This window comes from Macaca nemestrina, chromosome 8 (assembly GCF_043159975.1).
Source record: "Macaca nemestrina isolate mMacNem1 chromosome 8, mMacNem.hap1, whole genome shotgun sequence".
In the NCBI taxonomy this organism is placed as follows: domain Eukaryota; kingdom Metazoa; phylum Chordata; class Mammalia; order Primates; family Cercopithecidae; genus Macaca; species Macaca nemestrina.
Genome location: NC_092132.1, coordinates 45430268 through 45450093, shown reverse-complemented (window position 1 = coordinate 45450093; position 19826 = coordinate 45430268). Strand labels below are relative to the sequence as shown.

General features: G+C 36.7%; 1 protein-coding gene and 1 non-coding gene across 14 annotated transcripts in view; one reads left to right on the top strand and one right to left on the bottom strand.

Annotated features, from left to right (window-relative positions):
- LOC105476133 (regulator of G protein signaling 22) overlaps positions 1-19826 on the bottom strand; it is a 177310-nt gene that overhangs the window by 61333 nt on the left and 96151 nt on the right. For all 13 annotated transcript variants that reach the window (XR_011606381.1, XM_071067477.1, XM_071067478.1 and 10 more), the window contains 4 exons: positions 6269-6463; positions 3891-3983; positions 1763-1935; positions 24-186 (listed from right to left, as the gene is read on the bottom strand). Coding sequence is in view for 12 of the 13 variants with exons in the window: in XM_071067477.1 (XP_070923578.1) it covers positions 24-186; positions 1763-1935; positions 3891-3983; positions 6269-6463 (624 nt within the window). In the remaining variant the exon portion in view is untranslated. The remainder of the gene's footprint in view (positions 1-23; positions 187-1762; positions 1936-3890; positions 3984-6268; positions 6464-19826) is intronic.
- LOC112425643 (small nucleolar RNA SNORD77) lies at positions 2454-2520 on the top strand. Its single transcript, XR_003016762.2, has one exon. It is a non-coding gene; the product is annotated as a small nucleolar RNA SNORD77 (small nucleolar RNA).

Here is a 19826-nt window from a genome sequence, read left to right as displayed (position 1 = left end):
AAAATAGGTTTGCATGTTGATACCTGGTTCTGCTGATACAGAGAAGCTGGACTGTTGGGTCCAAAGAAATATTTTTTATTAAGGTATTTGTTTTTAATGTATATAGATTTTGCCTCCCTTTGATTTCGATCTCTGTAAGTTATTCTCCGGAGCTGCTCAATGTCTGTCCAGCACATAAGATCCATGCTAAAATGAAAACAAAAACAATGTATAGGTCTTCATATTTATTTCTCTAAATTCCAGCAAACACCCGATTGTTGTTTTGACAGAACTTAGACAGTGGCTGTCTTGACTAGTTGCATTAGATCATGGAAATAATGAACCCAATATTCTATCTCTGATTCCTTTCTAGGCTAGTTAGCTTGACTCTATTATACTCCTAATCCTGGCTAAATATATGAATGATAACAAAGGAATATTAGGATCAGAAAAAAAAATCTATCACCATTATTGGTGGGATCTCAGAGTTCTTTCATTAATTTCATCAATTTCAAAAATAAGAAAATTTCCACATATGTCATGTCATTTGACAAAAGGTCAGATTTAGAATAATCCTCATCTTAATGGGTACCAAAAAATAGAAAGCATAAATAAGGGCCAGGCACAGTGGCTCACGCCTGTAATCCCAGCACTTTTGGAGGCCGAGGTGGGTGGCAGGCAGATCACTTTAATTCAGGAGTTTGAGACCAGCCTGACCAACATGGCAAAATCCCATCTCTACTAAAAATACAAAAATTAGCTGGACGTGGTGGCACATGCCTGTAATCCCAGCTACTGCAGAGGCTGAGGCATGCGAAACACTTGAACCCGGGAGACGGAGGCTGCAGTGAGCTGGGATCATGCCACTTCAGCCTCGGTGACAGAGTTAGACCCTGTCTCAAAAAAGAAAAAAAAAAAAAAAAAGAATGAATAAGACCTACTATTTGATAGCACAATAGGATGACTATAGTCAATAATAACTTAATTGTACAATTTAAAATAACTTAAAGTATAACTAGATTGTTTGTAACTCAAAGGATAAATGCTTGAGGGAATGGACACCCCATTCTCCATGATGTGCTTATTTCACACTGCATGCCTGTATCAGAACATCTCATGTACCCCATAAATATATACACGTACTACGTAGCCACAAAAATTTAAAAAATTAACAGATGAAAAACAAAAAGATAGAAAAATCCTCATTACAATGAAGGGAAACCATATACAGTGAAATTTGGCTCTCAGATCTAATCAGTTTCTGTTAACTAGGGAGAATATTAAAAAGAAAAAATATATTCAATACTTCAGTTTATATTAGATAAATATGTTATAAGGTTCCAAGATTCTGGGTAAAACTACAATGTTTCATTTATATATCAGTTAATAAAAATTATAAAATATTATAATTTCAATATCTCAATGAAATATAAAAAGGACATTTTCCAGAAATAGTAATTAAAATACCAGTCTAGAGAAATGTAAAACAAATAAACAGTAGAAAAGAGAAAAAATAAAGCACATTGGTATTTTAACTTAGCCAATGCTAAAAGTATCAACATTATGTAACCACTTAGAAGAACTATGTGGAGGTTGCTACAATCAAAATGTACTCCATCTTTAAAAAGTTACCTATACAGATTTCAGATGATCATGTTTGTCAGTTTTTATTGCCATGGGTAAAATCTGTTATAGCACCAAATCACTTTTATAATATGTTGAATCAAAACTACTTAGCTTAGAAAAATGTTTTCAGTGAGAAATATATGGTTATGTCCCTTACCTTGAAGAATGAGTCTCAAGAAACTGACGGAAATGTTCAAACTCCAGTTTGTTATTAAGCAGATCACTAAACTTAAAATGTTTGTATTCTGCAGGAACATTATCCCAATATTCTGTTCGTTTAGAGACATTAGAGAGTGATAAAATGCCACTTCCAATTTCACAAGTGGTATCCTGGTGAAACAGTACTTTTCAGAAAAAAAATCTTAAACACAACAAATTGTTTACAATTTTAAGTAGAGAAACTGAAAGAAAAATTAACCATTCGGCCAAGGCCATTTAACAATTCAATGGCAGAAGTGGGTAAAGACTAGAATCTTGTAAAGAATCTGGTTCAGATTCTAACAATCTGGATAAAGAATCTGGTTCAGATTCTAATGTATCAAATTCTGTTCTGTTTATTTTCATTCCATTCCCTTCTTTTCATAAATATTTAGTGAATATTTACTACACAAAGCACTTGCTTGTAAATTAACCTTAATATATTTTTCTAAGTACAGAAGTAACATGCCTTTTGTAATAAGAAAATAAAAATCATACATAATACTACCATTCAAAGATAACCACCATTAACATTTTTTAATACAGCCTTCCAGTCTTACTTATGTATATACATGTAGTTTATAAAAAATGAAGAAAAGTATAACAATAAAAATTAAAAATAAAAATTAAAAATTAAAAGTGAAGATTAGATACTATGATGGTTCCATAGTTCAGCAGATTGAATTCATGAAGAGATTTACAATGTCTGATGTAGTTTTAAAATATAAAGATAGGATTATGTACCTATTTATAGTTTTGTGACCTGGTTCTTTTTCTTAACAATGTTGATCATAAACATAAGACATTCTTTTATAACATAATATTTAAAAGTTATAGAGTAATACAAGTTACTTATCTAATAATACATCCTTCAAATATAATACTAAAATATAAATATAATCACCATATAGAAGTTAATTTTTAGATAATTTTATGACATCTGATGTTTTGTGAACAGTTTATAAGAACGAAAGGGCAAAGGGGAAAAGAGGCTTATTCTTTGAAAGGCCCTTCCTTATACAATTCCTTACATAACTAATTCATCTCCCTATTTGTTTTTATAAAGGATCCATGAGATAAGCCACCAATGTTTTAAAAATTAATTTTCCTTATGTAGAAGGAGTGTGGATAGTGTTATAAAGTTTAGTTCATAGAGTTTACAATACAACCTTATATCATGCTACCTTTATGGATTTTTATGTATCCTTTGCAAGATAGTATTAGTGTATCAAATAGATAACTTCTGGATAAGAATAAAAATTTCAGATAGGCACAAAGAAGAAAGTTTTAAAAAAATCACCTGCAACCTTACCACTCAGAGTTATCTTTAATATTTTGGTGAGTGTCTTTTCAGATATTTCTTTTTATACATATGGATACATGCAGAAACACATATATAATTTTACATAAACAGGATCATACCATACCAGTGTTTCTGTTACAAAAATTTTAATATATCTTAAACATTTTCCAGGTCAATTAACTATCATTTTTATGTAGATGCATAAATTTAATTTTATGGCTTTAAGGATTTATTATGTTTACTTAGCCAATCCAAAAGATGCAACTTTATGAATCAAAGTAACACTTTAATACCCTAGTCAATCCTATGATCTTTTTACCATCTTCCTAAATTCCTTCCCATATTTTTTCTTTATTGATTTCCCTATTGCTGTCACACAACAGTTTCTTTTCTGTTTAGAAAACTTAATTTAACTCCTTTGTAACCTGACAACAAATAGAAAGAGCAGCTGCCATATAGAAAATAACTGATAACATTCAAAGGAATATAACACAGTTGAAGGCTCCAATGTCTAGTCTTAGCCAAGGCAAACGAGTGGCCTGGTTCCCTGTCAAATACCTCATCTGCTTTGTTTTTCTGGCTCCCTTGTCAAATATGTCAATAAGAGGTAACACCTGTCAAATGCAGCATGCTAGGCAAAGGAACAGCAGAAAAATGAAACTGCCTATCCCCTACTCTATAATACATGATCTCCTCACTCTACAGTCTACCCCTGCCCAATACATAAAGTGGTAACCCTCTCCAGGATAAAAAGTTTCTTTTTGTAAGTGGAAGGTTGCCTTACCCCAGCTTTCTTGGAAAGTGTCTCTTTATGCAAAGCCTGTAGCTTTCTGAAGTATGTGGAGTCTAACTGTCGAGTTTCTTCCACCAGCTCCACCTAAAATAAATAAATAAAGCTTGTGACATCAAGAGAATGTATAATTTGCTAGTAACAGTGGGCTGAAAAACAAATACAGTTGGCAATAAAGCAAATTATTTTCAAAGCAAAAGCAGAAAGATAACATAGTTTAAAAGATTAGCTATAGCAGGGTCACACTTCAAAAGGATGCAATACAAAATGCATACATTTCTATGTAATGATATAGTGCCACCAAAGATCATTCCTGCTTTCTGGAGGAATGTAAACTTACAAACAATGCAAATATATTGGTCACATTTCCAACTTTTATTCAATATAACATGATAATAGTCATGACAGCAGATGCCACTAGCTTTAGGAACCAAATAATTCACAGAAACAAGAAACGACCAGACTCCATGTTGTCATTAGTATGTGAGCAAAGGCTTTAAGTAGTAAAGCTGTAGTAAGAGGGGAGACCATCAATCATCAAATAAAACCTCATAGCAGCTTGTCTTCAGAGTTTGTAACGTACTGTTTCACATAGTCAGAAGAACAAGATCATTTTCTATTTCTCTACTGCAGGGGAAAACCAGCTTGACTGAAGAGCTGCCTGAGAACTTTCTGTATTTAATAGCTAGCTTTGGTAGTCTGCTGCGTTATTCTTTTTGGGAAAGAGTCTACAGAATACAGTCAGCTGGGCTTTTAGATAAGTCCTCATACTTCTAGAAGGAAGTTTCTAGAATTAAGAGAGATTTATTTTTCCTCCTACTAAAAACAGTACAATTTCTTTCATCCATTTTATAAGAATCACGACTAATGCTGAAACTTTTCGATTTAGGGAAGTTAGTTATAATTCCAAACCTTTTTTTTTGAAACCATTGCATCCTCTATGGCATACAGTATATTTAAAATAATGACTGGAAAGAATTGTTTTAAACTTCATCTGATATCCAAATTTTCCTACTGTAATAAATGCATTTTTGTAATACAAAGGATGCTATGCTAATTTTTCAGGACAAAGAGAAATCTAATTATTTTGGTCATTGAACTTAGTAAACCATAACAGTTGTTTCAGTCACGATCCAATAAGGTAACTCTATCCAAGGTGCTTTGGTATTAATTTTGTATGACAATCTAAGAAGTTGTTGAGGAGATATGAACAAAGAATAACAATGCAAAGGCAGCAGAGTTCCACCTGAAATGACCTCAGGTACACAGTACATGCATTAACTTAATATAAAAAGTATAGATAGATGGTTTTAATTTGTGATTCAAAATAAATATTTAAATAAATGGCCTCCACCCATTAATAAAATAGTGAAAATACTCAAGCATTGAGGCTTAAAACGACCTCTTTCAGGATGACAAAAGACGTGTTGAAACTTGTATCCAGTCAAGCAGTCTGACCTGATGAACACTGGGGGTACTTTAAAATAGAAGTACCAAAGTCAGAGGATCTACTTTCCACAATACATATGAAACGTTTATGTTTTCCATGCATGTGATAGTAACTGAAACTCATCTAGCATAAAATGAAATAGGTGTTTCTGTTCATCAAAATTAAGGCTACTGCTGAAAAGTAGCAAGAAAGGCATATTTACTTATTCACAGGAAACCAAAACTCAGATTTCTCTATTCTGACATACTTGTACGGAGAGCAAAAAATGACATAAAGTCTTTCATTAGGCAACAATAAGAAAACTGGCAAAAAAACAAAACAAAACAAACAAACAAACAAAAAAACAAGTGATGCCACTGCACTCCAGCCTGGGCAACAGAGCGAGACTCCATCTCAAAAAAATAAAAAAAATTAAAAAATCAAGTGGGTAAATACTTTCCCTGCCCAAATTTTGAGGCTACCCAAATCTTAGCTCTAAATCTTAGGGCCACATGAGACCTTTACCAGTTTTTCTCTTGTGAGTTAACAATGCTGCTTATCGTTGGCAGTAAATCTAACGGTTTTTTTAGTTTTAGTTTTAGTTTTTATTTATTTATTTTTTTTAGACCAAGTTTTGCTCTTGGCGTCCAGGCTAGAGTGCAATGATGTGATCTTGGCTCACTGCATCCTCCGCCTCCCAGGTTCAAGCAATTCTCCTGCCTCAGACTCCCACGTAGCTGGGATTACAGGCACCCGCCACCACACCCAGCTAATTTTTGTATTTTTAGTAGAGACAGGTTTTCACCACGTTGGCTAGGCTGGTCTTGAACTCCTGACCTCAGGTGATCCACCCGCCTTCGCCTCCCAAAGTGCTGGGATTACAGGTGTGAGTATTGTAGTAAACCTGAATGGTTTCACACTCAATTTATCAGTGGCACAGTACCTTTTTATAAGCAATTTGGTCCGATTTTACCATCTTTGTCCATGGTTCAAGAAGGAGGAGAAGGATATATTCCTCTGCTGTGTCAAAAAGGTCTTCAAATGGTGGCTGTATTTTCATATAAATTTCTTTTTTCTTTTCCTGTTGGAGTCCAATGTCAAGAGTGGCAGAAGGAGCAACGTATGTGGCAAAAAGATACTGAAGGAGAAGAGGGAAGAAGGGAAAGGATGTTGAGAGAAGCCACAATGGTTAGCAGATACCTCAGCATAGGCATTTTTTAAAAACTAAGAGAAGGCAAATAAGCCAACGTGATATTTTTCTTGAAAATATGGGTAGAACTACTTAACACGAAGCAATGCATCTATTTGAAAGACTTTGTTTTTCCTTTTGTTTTCCAATTTCTTCATCAGTAATTAGTCAATTTTTCTCAGATTACAAAAATCTGAGGAAGCACTAAGTATTATTACGATAAATTTGAGTTTATGTGCCTCTTTTCTTCCTTTATGTTCACAACATTTCTAACACATTTGTGTTACTTTCCAAAGTGGCTTGAAATACTTTTTTTTGGAAACAGGAGGCAAGAACACACTAGGACTGAAAAGCTGGCTATTAGTCTTTTGGAGAAACAACAGACTACCTGTCCTACCAAACTGAGCTGCAGAGTTCTTAAGACTGTTGCTAATTATCCCTTTCTGCCATTAAGTCTTTCCATCTGGTATCCAATGCTGTGGAACACAAAAGCATAAGAGTGAATGGAGGCCAGGTGCAGTGGCTCACGCCTGTAATCCCAGCACTTTGGGAGGCCGAGGCGAGTGAATCACTTGAGGTCAGGAGGTCAAGGCCAGCCTGGCCAATATGGTGAACCGCCCCCTCCACCCCCCGTCGCTACTAAAAATACAAGAAGTAGCCAGGTGTGGTGGTGCACACCTGTAATCACAGTTACTCAGGAGGCTGAGGCAGTAGTAATTGCTTGAACCCGGGTGGCAAAGATTGCAGTGAGCCAAGATCAAGATCATGCCACTGCACTCCAGCCTGCGTGACAAAGTGAAACTCCATCTCAAAAAAAAAAAGTGAATGGAAAGATATACATAGAACCTCCAGCAAACCTGCCACAAATATCTGTTCCATTCTCTAATTGTCCTGTCTCTCAATAATAGTTACATATATCTGAGAAGCAATTTAATAACATTGTGTTTAAAAAATGTTTGCACACTGGACATTTTAAATCAAGTTTTACTAACAATCTCTAGTTAATTTGTACTTTATGTCAATTTTATTTCACAATACTTAGAATTTGAACCTGATAATATCTAGACCAACTCGGAACAGACAGATACAGATATGAGTTTGTACCAAACAGCAATAGTCTTATTTAAAATAATCTTTTAAAAGAGGTAAAGGGTCCATGTTAACAACACAAGCATTTACTGAGTACTCCATCTACTGCATCTTAGACACTTGGCTAGGTGCTATGTATGCAAAGATTAATGAACAAGAGTCAATGCCTATTCTGAAGAAGCCAATTTGGTGGTGACATGGAGATGAATATCAATGGTTATAACAGGATGAAAAGTGCTATAAGAGAGGTATGTATTATAAATAAGATCTTCAATGATCTTTTAAGCTCGTCTCCCATTAATCATCTTTAAAATTTTACATTCAAATACAAATTTTCTATAATTTCCCTAAGTCTTGCTGTTTTGCCATTTCATACCATTACACATATTGTTCCTTCCATCTTGGATGGCTACACTACCCCACATACCTTGTCTGCTTGATAAACTAATTTAGAGTTTAAAACCAAACATGAGGCCGGGCACAGTGACTCACACCTGTAATCCCAGCACTTTGGGAGGCCGAGGCAGGCAGATCACGAGGTCAAGAGATCGAGACCATCCTGGCCAACATGATGAAACTCCATCTCTACCAAAAATACAAAAATTAGCTGGGCATGGTGGTGCGCATCTGTAGTCCCAGCTACTCAGGAGGCTGAGGCAAGAAAATCGTTTGAACCCAGGAGGTGGAGGTTGCAATGAACCAAGATCATGTCCCTGCACTCCAGCCTGACGACAGAGTGAGACTTCGTCTAAAAAAATTAAAAACCAACGTTGATTTCTCCTCCTCTAGGAAGTTTCACTCACATTCTCCCCCAATAATCACACTTTCTGCTGCTATGCCTATCACTCTATAATGCAGTTATGTATTTATGTGTCTTCTCTTCCAGACTGAGATCCTTGAAGGCAAAGACTGTAGCTTATTCACTGGTGTATCTCCAGTTCCTAGAACTGTTCTTGGCAGACAGTAGATGCCATAAACATTTATTAAAATTTCCAAATCCCTAGAAAAGACTCATTTATGTATTGGACTAGGGAAGGAAATAATTCTAGAAACTCTTCAGAGAGAAGATAATTCTTTTTTTTTTTTTTTTTAAGAGATGGGGTCTTGCTATGTTGCTCAGGCTGATCTCAAACTCCTGGGCTCAAGCAATCTGCCCACCTTGACATCCCAAAGTGCTGGAATTAACAGGTGTGAACCACCATGCCTGCCCTCCAGAAGATAATTGTTAAGCTAAATCTCTAAAGATAAGTTGGAGTCAATAATCAGACAATAGAGGAGGGTTGATGAAAGATGGCCCAAGCAGAAGCAAAACACAGGTCAATGCATGGAGGCCTATGGGAGCTTTAAAACCTATGGAGAGATTTTAGGTTTCAAGTAGATAACACTGGCTAAAGGAAAGAGGTGAATAAGAGAAGATACTTTAAAGGGAGGCAGAAACCAGAGCATGAATATGATCTCTTATCCTTTGTTAAGGAATTTGAATTTTTACCTAAAGATATAATGGGGAATCTTGTAAGGATTTTAACTGAGCAGTGACACTATTGGATACGATAGTTTGAGTAAGATCAATATTTGAAGCAGTTTGGAAGTTATTTCAATAGATAGACAAGAAATTACATGCCACCTTCACCTCTTGCTTGCTTTTTTGCAATAGTCTCTTAACTAGTTTTCCCAGACTACTCTTTGCTTTCTCACAGTCTATTCTTACCACAGCAGACAGAAAAATCCTTTTGTGCAGCACTCCTCTGCTCAAACTCTCTAGTAGCTTCCCATCTCACACATAATAAAAGTCAAAATTCTTATAATTACCTATAAATGGAGTTTTTGGAAGTCTTGCAATGATTAGGAGACAAGGATTATAGTTCAGGACCTGTCAGTGGGGAAGTCCCTGTAAACATCCTAAGCTCTCAAAACACCCTGAGAGCAGGAATGGACTAGATATTGACTCCAGTCTCAAGTTTTTAATGTGCCAAAAGAAAATAACTGCCAACCTATAATTCTATGTCTAGCAAAAACACCTTTCCAAAATAAAAACAAAATAGATGTTATAAATCAACAGACAAAAACAGAAACTTCATCACCAGAAGACCTGTCCTAAATTAAATATTAAATGGAGACTCTAGAGGTGAAATATTAAATGGAGGCTCTAGACAAAAGCAGGATGGACTAGAAAACAATGGAAAGTACAAATATATGGGTAAATATCAATAAATATTTATTGCAAAATAAAATAATAATAATGAATAAAGTCAGAAGAAATAGTAAAAGAGCCTGAGAAACAGAAGTCAGAGAGATAAGAGGTAAACCAAGTCAGAGTAATGCTGCAGAAGCCAAATGAAGAGTTAGCTTAAAGATAGGAGACAGCAATAAATGGTGTTAAGAATATAAATTATACATACACACACACACACACACACACACACACATATATATATATAGACATTAAAGCAACAAAAGAATCAAAGGTGCTGGTTAAAGTGCAATTGAAATGATCTACTGTGAGGTCCATGACACGTAGGAAAGCAAACAAGGTCAAAATCAGGGTAGTGATACAGTAATTTGCAGGGAGAGTATCAAAGAACCAGTGATTAAGATAAGGGAGAAGGGCATGTGGAGTAGTTAAAAGAGAATACTAAAGTTCAGAATATAATAGGCATTCAATAGATATTTGCTGAGTATATAAATGGGAGATGAGTGGCTTTAAGTGAAACAGTGATTTGAAAGGGAAATTTCACAGGTCAAGAATTTAAAGCTGGCAGGGTGTGGTAGCTGATTCTCATAATCTCAGCACTTTGGGAGGCCAAGGTGGGAGAAACATTTGAGGCCAGGAGTTCGAGATTACAGTGAAATATGATGGTGCCATCATACTCCAGACTGGGTGACAAGAGTGAGGAGAGAGACAGAGAGAGAGAGACAGTGAGAGAGAGAGAAAGAAAGGAAAGAAACAGAGAGAGAGAGAGTTTTCTAAAGTAAACTAATAAAAATAATGTCTTAGGTAAATTATGAAACTAAAGATTAAAATTATCAAATTAACAACATTTAAAAATGTAGGATTTGCTCCAATAATTCCAAATTCACTTCAAAGAAAAGAAAATTTAACAGCCTAAATTACTTACACTAAAAATCAGTAGTCAGGCTAAATTAGGGCAGAAATACTTTTTTTAAATATTTTTTTTCTTTTACAGTTCAAAACTATAGTGTAAAAAGATCTGATGTGCTACATATCAAATTCTCCTATGTTGAGCATTCTGGTTAGTACAAGAAAAGTTCTCATATAGAAATCAGGATAACGCCTTTGATTTTTTTTTTTTTTTTTTTTTTGAGACGGAGTCTCGCTTTATCACCCAGGCTGGAGTGCAGTGGTGTGATCTCGGCTCACTGCAAGCTCTGCCTCTTGGGTTCATGCCATTCTCCTGCCTCAGCCTCCCAAGTAGCTGGGACTATAGGTGCCCACCAACATGCTTGGCTAATTTTTTCTATTTTTAGTAGAGATGGGGTTTCACCATGTTAGCCAGGATGGTCTCTATCTCCTGACCTTGTGATCTGTCTACCTTGGCCTCCCAAAGTGCTGGGATTACAGGCGTGAGCCATCGCACCTGACCTGATTTCTTTTTTTAAATGAGAACAGAGAAGAGGGTAAAAGTAGGAAAGAAGTTGAAATGGTGGCTAGGACAACAATGACAGCTGTTAGGATGGTCAGCCTCTGGTGGACGCCTAAATCTACTTCCCTTCTCTTTTACTCTGTCTTGCCTTTACTCTTTCTGTTTTATCTTTAAGATTTAGTGCTAACCTCAATTCCAAGAGATCATCTATGTGTGATTTAGATAGTCTAGTACTGTATCTATACTATGGTGGACACTTCTTGATGCCCTGTTGAAGCCAAGTTTCTGTATATGATTGTATCCAACTGCCTTGGGCTTTTACCTTCTTAAAGTTTGCTTTATGATTTTCTTCAAGGTAAGTTTGTCTTTATTTTACCACTTACCATATTAATAGAACAACTTTCTCTCTCTGACCATAATTTTCATCTATTTGTATCTCTCACCAAGCTTTTCTTCACCTTCAGCACAATCTAAATAAATATGTCCTCTAAGTAAATCATGCACCAGCTGCTTTTACTTTCTTAGACAATTGGGACTGAGAACTGTCCATTATTTCAACTATACTCTTACCAACATCCCTATTTCCTCCCCACTCTACCCTCAAGTTCCTAATAAAAACATCATGACTGACTCCATTATAAATAAAATTCAAAAAAACTTAGCTGCAATCAAAAAGTTTGTTACATTTTTGCTTATTTCTAATCAATGCCATTTCCCATTTTAAAACTGCCATCCTATTTAATGCTCCCAACTGTACTCTCACACTTCTTCACTTTCAGTAGACTTTATCTTCCACGTAACTGGGAAAAACCACTGGTATAAATGCCCTCAACTTTCCTCTCAAGAGCTCTCTTCTAAATCTTTTTATTTCTCTGATGTCTCAAAGGAAGACGTCTTTCCAATCCTAAGGCATTCAGGTGCACTCGACCATGTTCCTCCAGAGCCTGCAACACCAGCTATTTCCTTAGTGCCTTGTTTCTTTAATCTACCTCTCCATTGATTCCATTTGCTTCTTTATGCTACAAAGTTGTTGAAATCTAGTGCCTTTCTCATTCTAAAATGTTTTTCCTGACTCTGTTTTACTCCCTACTTCTTACCCTACTTCTTTCTTCCCTTTCTCTACAAGTCTCCATAGTCACTCCTCAATCTATGGAAGTCTGGCTTCCATGCCAATGACAGTGATCTCAAAGATCACTAAAAACCACCTAATCGCCAATTCAATAGCTTCTTTCCTTAATCTTCATTCAACCTGATCCCTTATGCAGCTTTAATACTGCATAATATAATTATCTCCTCTCTCCTTTACTCTCTTTCCTCTGACTTCGCCAACCCTTTCTCTTGATTCTCTCCCTGCCAATTTCTGCTGCTTCTCAGGCTCTTTGCTGATTCCTTTTCCTCCATTCCTCCCTTAAAAGATGACACTTACTCAAGTTCCATGCTCAATTACACCTTCTCAGTTCATGCCCCTACAGTTTCTCACAGGAGGCAAGCACTCCCTCACAGGAGTTTTGTACTCTGCACTCTATCGCTTCTATGCTCTCTACCCTCATCTTCTTTTCGCCTTTCACTGAGCTTCTATTCATCCTAAAGACTCAGCTTCCATGGCTCCTGAAGTCTGGCTTAAGAATCCTTCCTGTGTGTTCCCATGGACCCTGTACTTTTATGTTTTTCCCACTGGACCCTACACTCTACAAAGAGACTGTGTCTACTTTGTTTATTACTGTATCCCTAGCATCTGGCATAATGTGAAATTTAGAATAAGTAGATGAATGAAAGACTTCACCTAGCTCCAAAAATTTAACAGTCAATCAATGTGGAAGAACTCCATATACTAATGCTAATAGCTTTACACTAGATTTCTTTCCTGAACTCAAAACCTTTGCTTTTAGCAGCCTACTTGTTATAGCCACATGAATATCTTCCAGACCCTCAAGGACTCAATAATATAGCAAACTATCCCTTCCTAACTTCTAAAGCCTCTCCCTTCCTCCTGTGTTTCCAGGTTTCTTTTCTTTTTTTTTCTTTTCTTTTCTTTCTTCTTGAGATGGAATCTTCCTCTGTCACCCAGGCTGGAGTGCAGTGGTGTGATCTCAGCTCACTGCAACCTCTGCCTGCCAGGTTCAAGTGATTCTTGTGTGTCAGCCTCCTGAGGAGCTGGGACTACAGGCACGCACCACCACCCAGGCTAATTTTTGTATTTTCAGTAGAGACAGGGTTTCACCATGTTGGCCAGGCTAGTCTTGAACTCCTGATCTCAAGTAATCTGGCTGCCTTGGCCTCCCAAAGTTCTGGGATTACAAGCGTGAGCCACCATGCCTAGCCTCCAGTTTTCATTAATAATACCCATTTATAGTACAATTTTTGACTCTTCCCTGCGCTCCCCTTTTTTATTCTCAAATGCAAATCCTATGACTTTAATCTCTCCAATGAAACAAGGAGAAACTAACAAAAACAAATATAAAAATATCAGGAGGAAATAAGTAGCATCACTTCCATCTCAAGAAACATCATAAAACTCAGTTTTCTTACCAAGCAAGGCCAGACCTTTCCCAGGTTACTGTCTGCTACCTTTCTTCCTGACCTCACACTCATATTTCGCCCTAGCCATAGGGGTTCATGCATATTATTTAGCTACATAGTCTGCAGCCTCTAGGATCTATATCACTGGGACAGTCATGTGTCCCTACTCTAGTCTAAGCCTACTGTCTTTGCATAATTATTAACAGTTTAATTCTCAAAAGCATCTGGGTTTAGATGATAAATTATATGGTTCCTCCATATTTAATTGTCATCAGTTAAATTCTGAAGTTTCTCTAAAACAAGACTCCTAGAAACACTTGACACATATTTAAAGCTGAAAATAAAGCAAAGAAAAGCAGAAGATGTTCCATGATAAGAAACAGACATTTGTCTAATTCTCAACCATATTAATTGAATAGCTATTCTCAAATGCCAAAATCTCAAACCAGAAATATGTAATTTAGAACTTGGGTTGACACTTCACAGACTTTCCTGTTAAAAATAACCAAACTAGAGAGGGGAGGGGAAGAAAAAAGAAATGAACTAAATGATTGCACTTGAATGTAGGTATTAATTTGCCCTCCCACTTTTTATTTTTTTGCTTCCTCACGTTTATTGAATTATTGTCACCCAAACAATTTCTCTTTGTTCAAGAGTATCAACCCCCCATCTGACAACCAGCATAATCCTTAAAAATAATACGCTCTCCTGCTGGGCGAGGTGGCTCACGCCTGTAATCCCAGCACTGTGGGAGGCCGAGGCAGGCAGATCACGAGGTCAGGAGATTAAGACCATCCCACCTAACACAGTGAAACCCTGCCTCTACTAAAAATACAAAAAAGTAGCTGGGCGTGGTGGTGGGCACCTATAGTCCCAGCTACTCGGGAGGCGGAGGCAGGAGAATGGCATGAACCCAGGAGGCAGAGCTTGCAGTGAGCCAAGATCGGGCCACTGCATTCCAGCCTGGATGACAGAGCTAGACTTGGTCTCAAAAAAAAAAGAAAAAAAGAAAAAGAAAGAAAGAAAGAAAGAAAGAAAGAAAGAAAGAAAGAAAGAAAGAAAGAAAGAAAGAAAGGAAGGAAGGAAGGAAGGAAGGAAGGAAGGAAGGAAGGAAGGAAGGAAGGAAGGAAGGAAGGAAGGAAGGAAGGAAGGAAGGAGGAAGGAGGAAGGAGGAAGGAGGAAGGAGGAAGGAGGAAGGAGGAAGGAGGAAGGAGGAAGGAGGAAGGAGGAAGGAGGAAGGAGGAAGGAGGAAGGAGAAAGGAGAAAGGAGAAAGGAGAAAGGAGAAAGAAGAAAGAAGAAAGAAGAAGAAGAAGAAGAAGAAGAAGAAGAAGAAGAAGAAGAAGAAGAAGGACACTCTCCCTACATCCCTGATTCCTTACCAGTCTTTTTTTTTTTTTTTTTTAAACAGGGGCTTGCTCTGTCACCTACGCTGAAGGGCAGTGGCCTGATCTCCGCTCACTGCAACCTCTGCCTCCTGGGCTCAAGCAATCCTTTTGTCAACGTTCATCACCATGCTCCACTAATTTTTTTAAAATGTTTTGTAGAGACAAGGTCTCATTATATTGCCCAGGCTGGTCTCAAACTCCTAGGCTCAAGTGATCCTTCCCTCTTGGCCTCCCAAAGTACTGGGATTACAAGCATGAGCCACTATGCCCAGTCCTTTATTGAAAAATCACAGAACTGGAAGCATTAAAAAGGGGCTTGTGAGGTCATCCAATCCATGGCATCCCAAGCCTACACTACACACATTTATTGCCTTTTGTTGAAGCTGTCTCCGCTGTTCCTCACCTCTCCAGGATGGTAGAGACACATGCGGTTAAACGAGTAAGGATGAGAAAAGTGAATTCGGTTTGTCAATTCTTTATTAGCCCAAACAGTAAAATTATTGTACATTTAAACTGAATTATGGTACTAAAATCTGAATATGTCTTTCTAATAATCCAAGGCAATCTATAAGTGGATAACTTATAGATTGTTATAATCTATAAGTTATAGATTATAGATAACTAACTTATAGATTGTTATAATCTATAAGTGGGTAACTGAGTATATATATATTTAGTAAATAAAAGATATTGTAATTGTATATCTAAAACAAAAGTTTAAAAAGCTAAACAACACACTTAAAATCTTTATAAAGATGATAAAATCATTTTAAGTTGATATAAATTGACTTTAAGATGAAACATAAAGATTATGCTTTTTGATATGTAAATCATATAGCCTGATTATGGGTTAGAAACATTGTTTAAATATCCAAATCATTTGCTTTTTTTACTGGCCACCCAGTTCTTCCTTTCTAGCCACAGAGTAAATAACAACGCAGCTCATGTTAGAGAAGAAACTGCTCCCTTCATATTCCAGTCAGCTACTCTGATTCACATTCAAGCAGAGATTCACTCACACACAGCTGTGGCCAACAGGAGTCCAATTTAAACATTAACCTATGATGCTTTAACAACCCAGCAGGAAAGTTTTTGAGAAGGGATACAAGCACTGCCTGTCTGTGATCAAAGTGCCTGGCACTGCACACAACATGACTCTAAGCCTCATCTCTCCTGGAGACACTCAAAGGTTATGTAATCAGGAAATGCACAATGCACTGCTTGCCCTGCACCTCTCTACACCTGTGCCTGTGACTCACTTTCTTGGCATCTGTATCAAAAAAAAAAAGAAAAAATAGTAATGCCTGCCCCTAAAAAATCTTTTACAGTCTTGAAATTCTGGGAGTTTTCTTGCCTAACTGAACTGTCAGTATTACCCGAGAGTTAACAAGACTAGCAAGAAAAAAAGATGTAGCATGGATACCATGAGACAGAGGAGCTGAACTGGAAAGCAGAAAAAAAAATGGAGAAAAAAATTAGGATAAATGAAGACACACACACACACACACACACACACAAAATAGCAGGGGAAGAAAAACCGTATTTTGATTAATGTTTTGCTTTCTAAATGGTGTTAAAATGAAGAACAATGTTTAATTTATTTTTAATACATATTAGTTTGCTGACATTACTGGGGGAAGAAGTGAACAAATATTCCTGTTTGCCTCTTCAAGGAAATCTCAGCTGCTTCATTAATTAGAGACAATATCCTCTATATAATACCTGCATTGTACTATTAATACATATGAGATAGCTCAAACGATTTTAAACATGACATTTCCCATTGCAATTTATATTTTTCCAACACTATGATATTTTTCATGCAAGATTTCCACACCACTTAATAGTTTTCAAAATCATTTTGAAATTATGTGTTAATAAGCATATTCTTGGATAGAAGTGAATCCCAATCTTCTTTCAAATGTATCAAAATGCATGCCAGGCTTACTTTTCCCACATTAATGTTTTCTTATTGAATGATAAGGTCTAGATAAACATACCTGAGAAATGAAAATTGTGTGTTTATTGAACTTATTCTTGTTTTTAACAATGTCAAAAGCAAAAAAATAAAAAAAAGGAAATATTTTCCACAATTGTCTGTACTATTTGGATTTCTCTTTGTATCAAAGGCTAAATGATGACAGCTATGGGATTAGATTCCAACTAGCATACTGTAGAAGCACCCAGCAAAGTATTCTCACTGTGCCAAAGGTGAGCACAGGCTTTGGGAAGACATCTTTTCCATAAATAGGGGCCATTTGATGAGCTACAGCTTGACACTTATCTGCGTTCCAATGAAAACAAGAACAATTTCTCTGCAGCCTTAAAAGGCAAAGTCAGAAATAATACCAAATGTTGTAACACATGTGTTGATTTGTTATGTTACATTTCAGCTGTTAGTTATGTTAATGGAACAGTTTCACATACTTCATTTTGATGTATTTATTTTAATGATCATGTGTATGTATCTTGCTACGATTGCCTGGTAACACTGATTACATGATGTTCTGCTGTCACCACCAGGCCAGGACTGGAAGTAAGAAACGTAAAACTTTGGAACTGTATGACTTAAAATGAGTCCCTCAGTACATGAAGAATAAAATGTATTCAAAACCTATATATTGTGAGATCTTAATACTAGTTGACAGCACATCTCGTAAAGCATATTACCAGATTAACTAAAATTGGTGACATTTTAAAAGTAGACTTCCAATATAGTATTCCAGAGATTAGGAGAAAACGTTCATGCTTCAGCATTTTGTATCACTAACAAGTTCATTTTTTTAGACCCATTACTTGACTACAAAAGTAAAGGAGGGAATTCTAATCATGTAATTAGTAAGGCAGCAGAAGGCATTTTAATATATATCTTTCACATTCTTCTAGTAATTTTCCAAGATGCTCACCAAGACAGTATACAAACTATAAAGCCAAAGTCATCTGCTGTCGCAAAAAATGTTCTTTCTTTCTTTTACTTTTTTTTTTTTTTTAAGACGGAGTTTCACTCTTGTTGCCCAGGCTGGAGTGCAATGGTGCAATCTTGGCTCACCGCAACCTCCGCCTCCGATGTTCAAGCGATTCTCCTGCCTCAGCCTCCTGAGTAGCTGGAATTACAGGCACCTGCCACCATGTCCAGCTAATTTTGTATTTTTAGTAGCAACGAAGTTTCTCCATGTTGGTCAGGCTGGTCTCTAACTCCTGACCTCAGGTGATCTGCCCGCCTCGGCCTCCCAAAGGCTGGGATTACAGGCATGAGCCACCGCTCCCAGCCGCAATTTTCTTCTACTTACCATCAGGTAGCACTAGGGTTCTGCCTGATGGACTGACAGCGTAGTATCAGCAAAGACTTAGCCAGCCCCTGGGAAAAAGAGATATTCCACAAAAGCCAAGGCACTATTTCATACACTCTAAAGACAAAAGAAGAAAAAGCCTTTGGCTACTGAAATATACAAAGCTTTTTTATAAGCTCCTTCATGAAGTTCACAGTAAACTGCAGGACCTGGTGATTCTGGAGGAGAGATGATGTGCCTTCTTTGGTAAGTGTGAGTGGTTCATAAGTAGTCTCCAAAAGGTGGAAGAAACTTTTTAAAGGTGAAGAGTCAGGGTCTCCAGCTGTAACATTAGAGAAAAAATGGAGAGGATTCACAGTGATGCTTTTCTTGTTATTACTTCTCTTCCTCCCTTATAAGCAATGGTCTACTGGAGCCAGCTTGTACCAGCTCACAAGAGCCGATTCATAAATATTCAGGAATTTTGTGAGTCAGTTGTTAAACTCTGTCATTACCAAAAATTAAATCACATAAACTTACAATTAAAGAAATTATGATTCAGTCCAGTCCAGAGGCCTCAGGAAAAAAAGAAGTTATATTAAAAACAAAAATAACGACTACTCAAAACTCATTATTTCCTGTTGATTTTACTGTTTTGCCATTAATATTACCCATGGTCTTGAGGTGTATCTGTATGGGGGAAATACTATATGATGGGGTGCTACTGCACATCTCTTCCCAACTCTGCATTCAGTGACGTCATGTTGGCAGCTTGAAATCATCCATGGTGAGAGTATTTATACCCAGAGATCAGCAAATGCTACAAATCGGAGCTGCTTTTTCCCCTAGAGATCTGGTTGTTGAACATTTGTCATCATAGCACTGATTATAAGGCAAATATACTTCTCTTCCTATCATGATCATTAAAGAAAGAGAAATAAAGTAGGAAAAAACAAATGACACCAGCTACTTCAAATATTTACTGGCAGCAAAGCTACATACCAGTATATACCAAGTCATACCAGATTATGCCAATTTATAACACAGTTTACTTACATACTCTGTTTAACAGACATCCATTTAAAAAATATATACAGTAAAGGCCCTGTTAATAGTTAAGAGTAAAGCTGAACCAGAAGAGGAGGGTCAACAGCTTTTCTTTAAAATTGTTTGTTTACATTCTGAGTAGTCCTTATTTAGAAAAGGTCAAAACTAAGTTTCAAGTATTACATTTATCTTCAGCCTGATAAATTAATCAGTTTAGTGGGCCTGATGAGAAAGTATTAGCTTGGCCTGATGAGAAAGTACAAAGAACATATTTGAAGAAGAAACATTAAAGCATTATGAGAAATAGAAATGGTACTAATGGATCTTGATTCAGTGTCTGGACCCCAAAGAAACCAAAATCACTTCACAGATCATCTTAAACACAACAGAACAGATGTC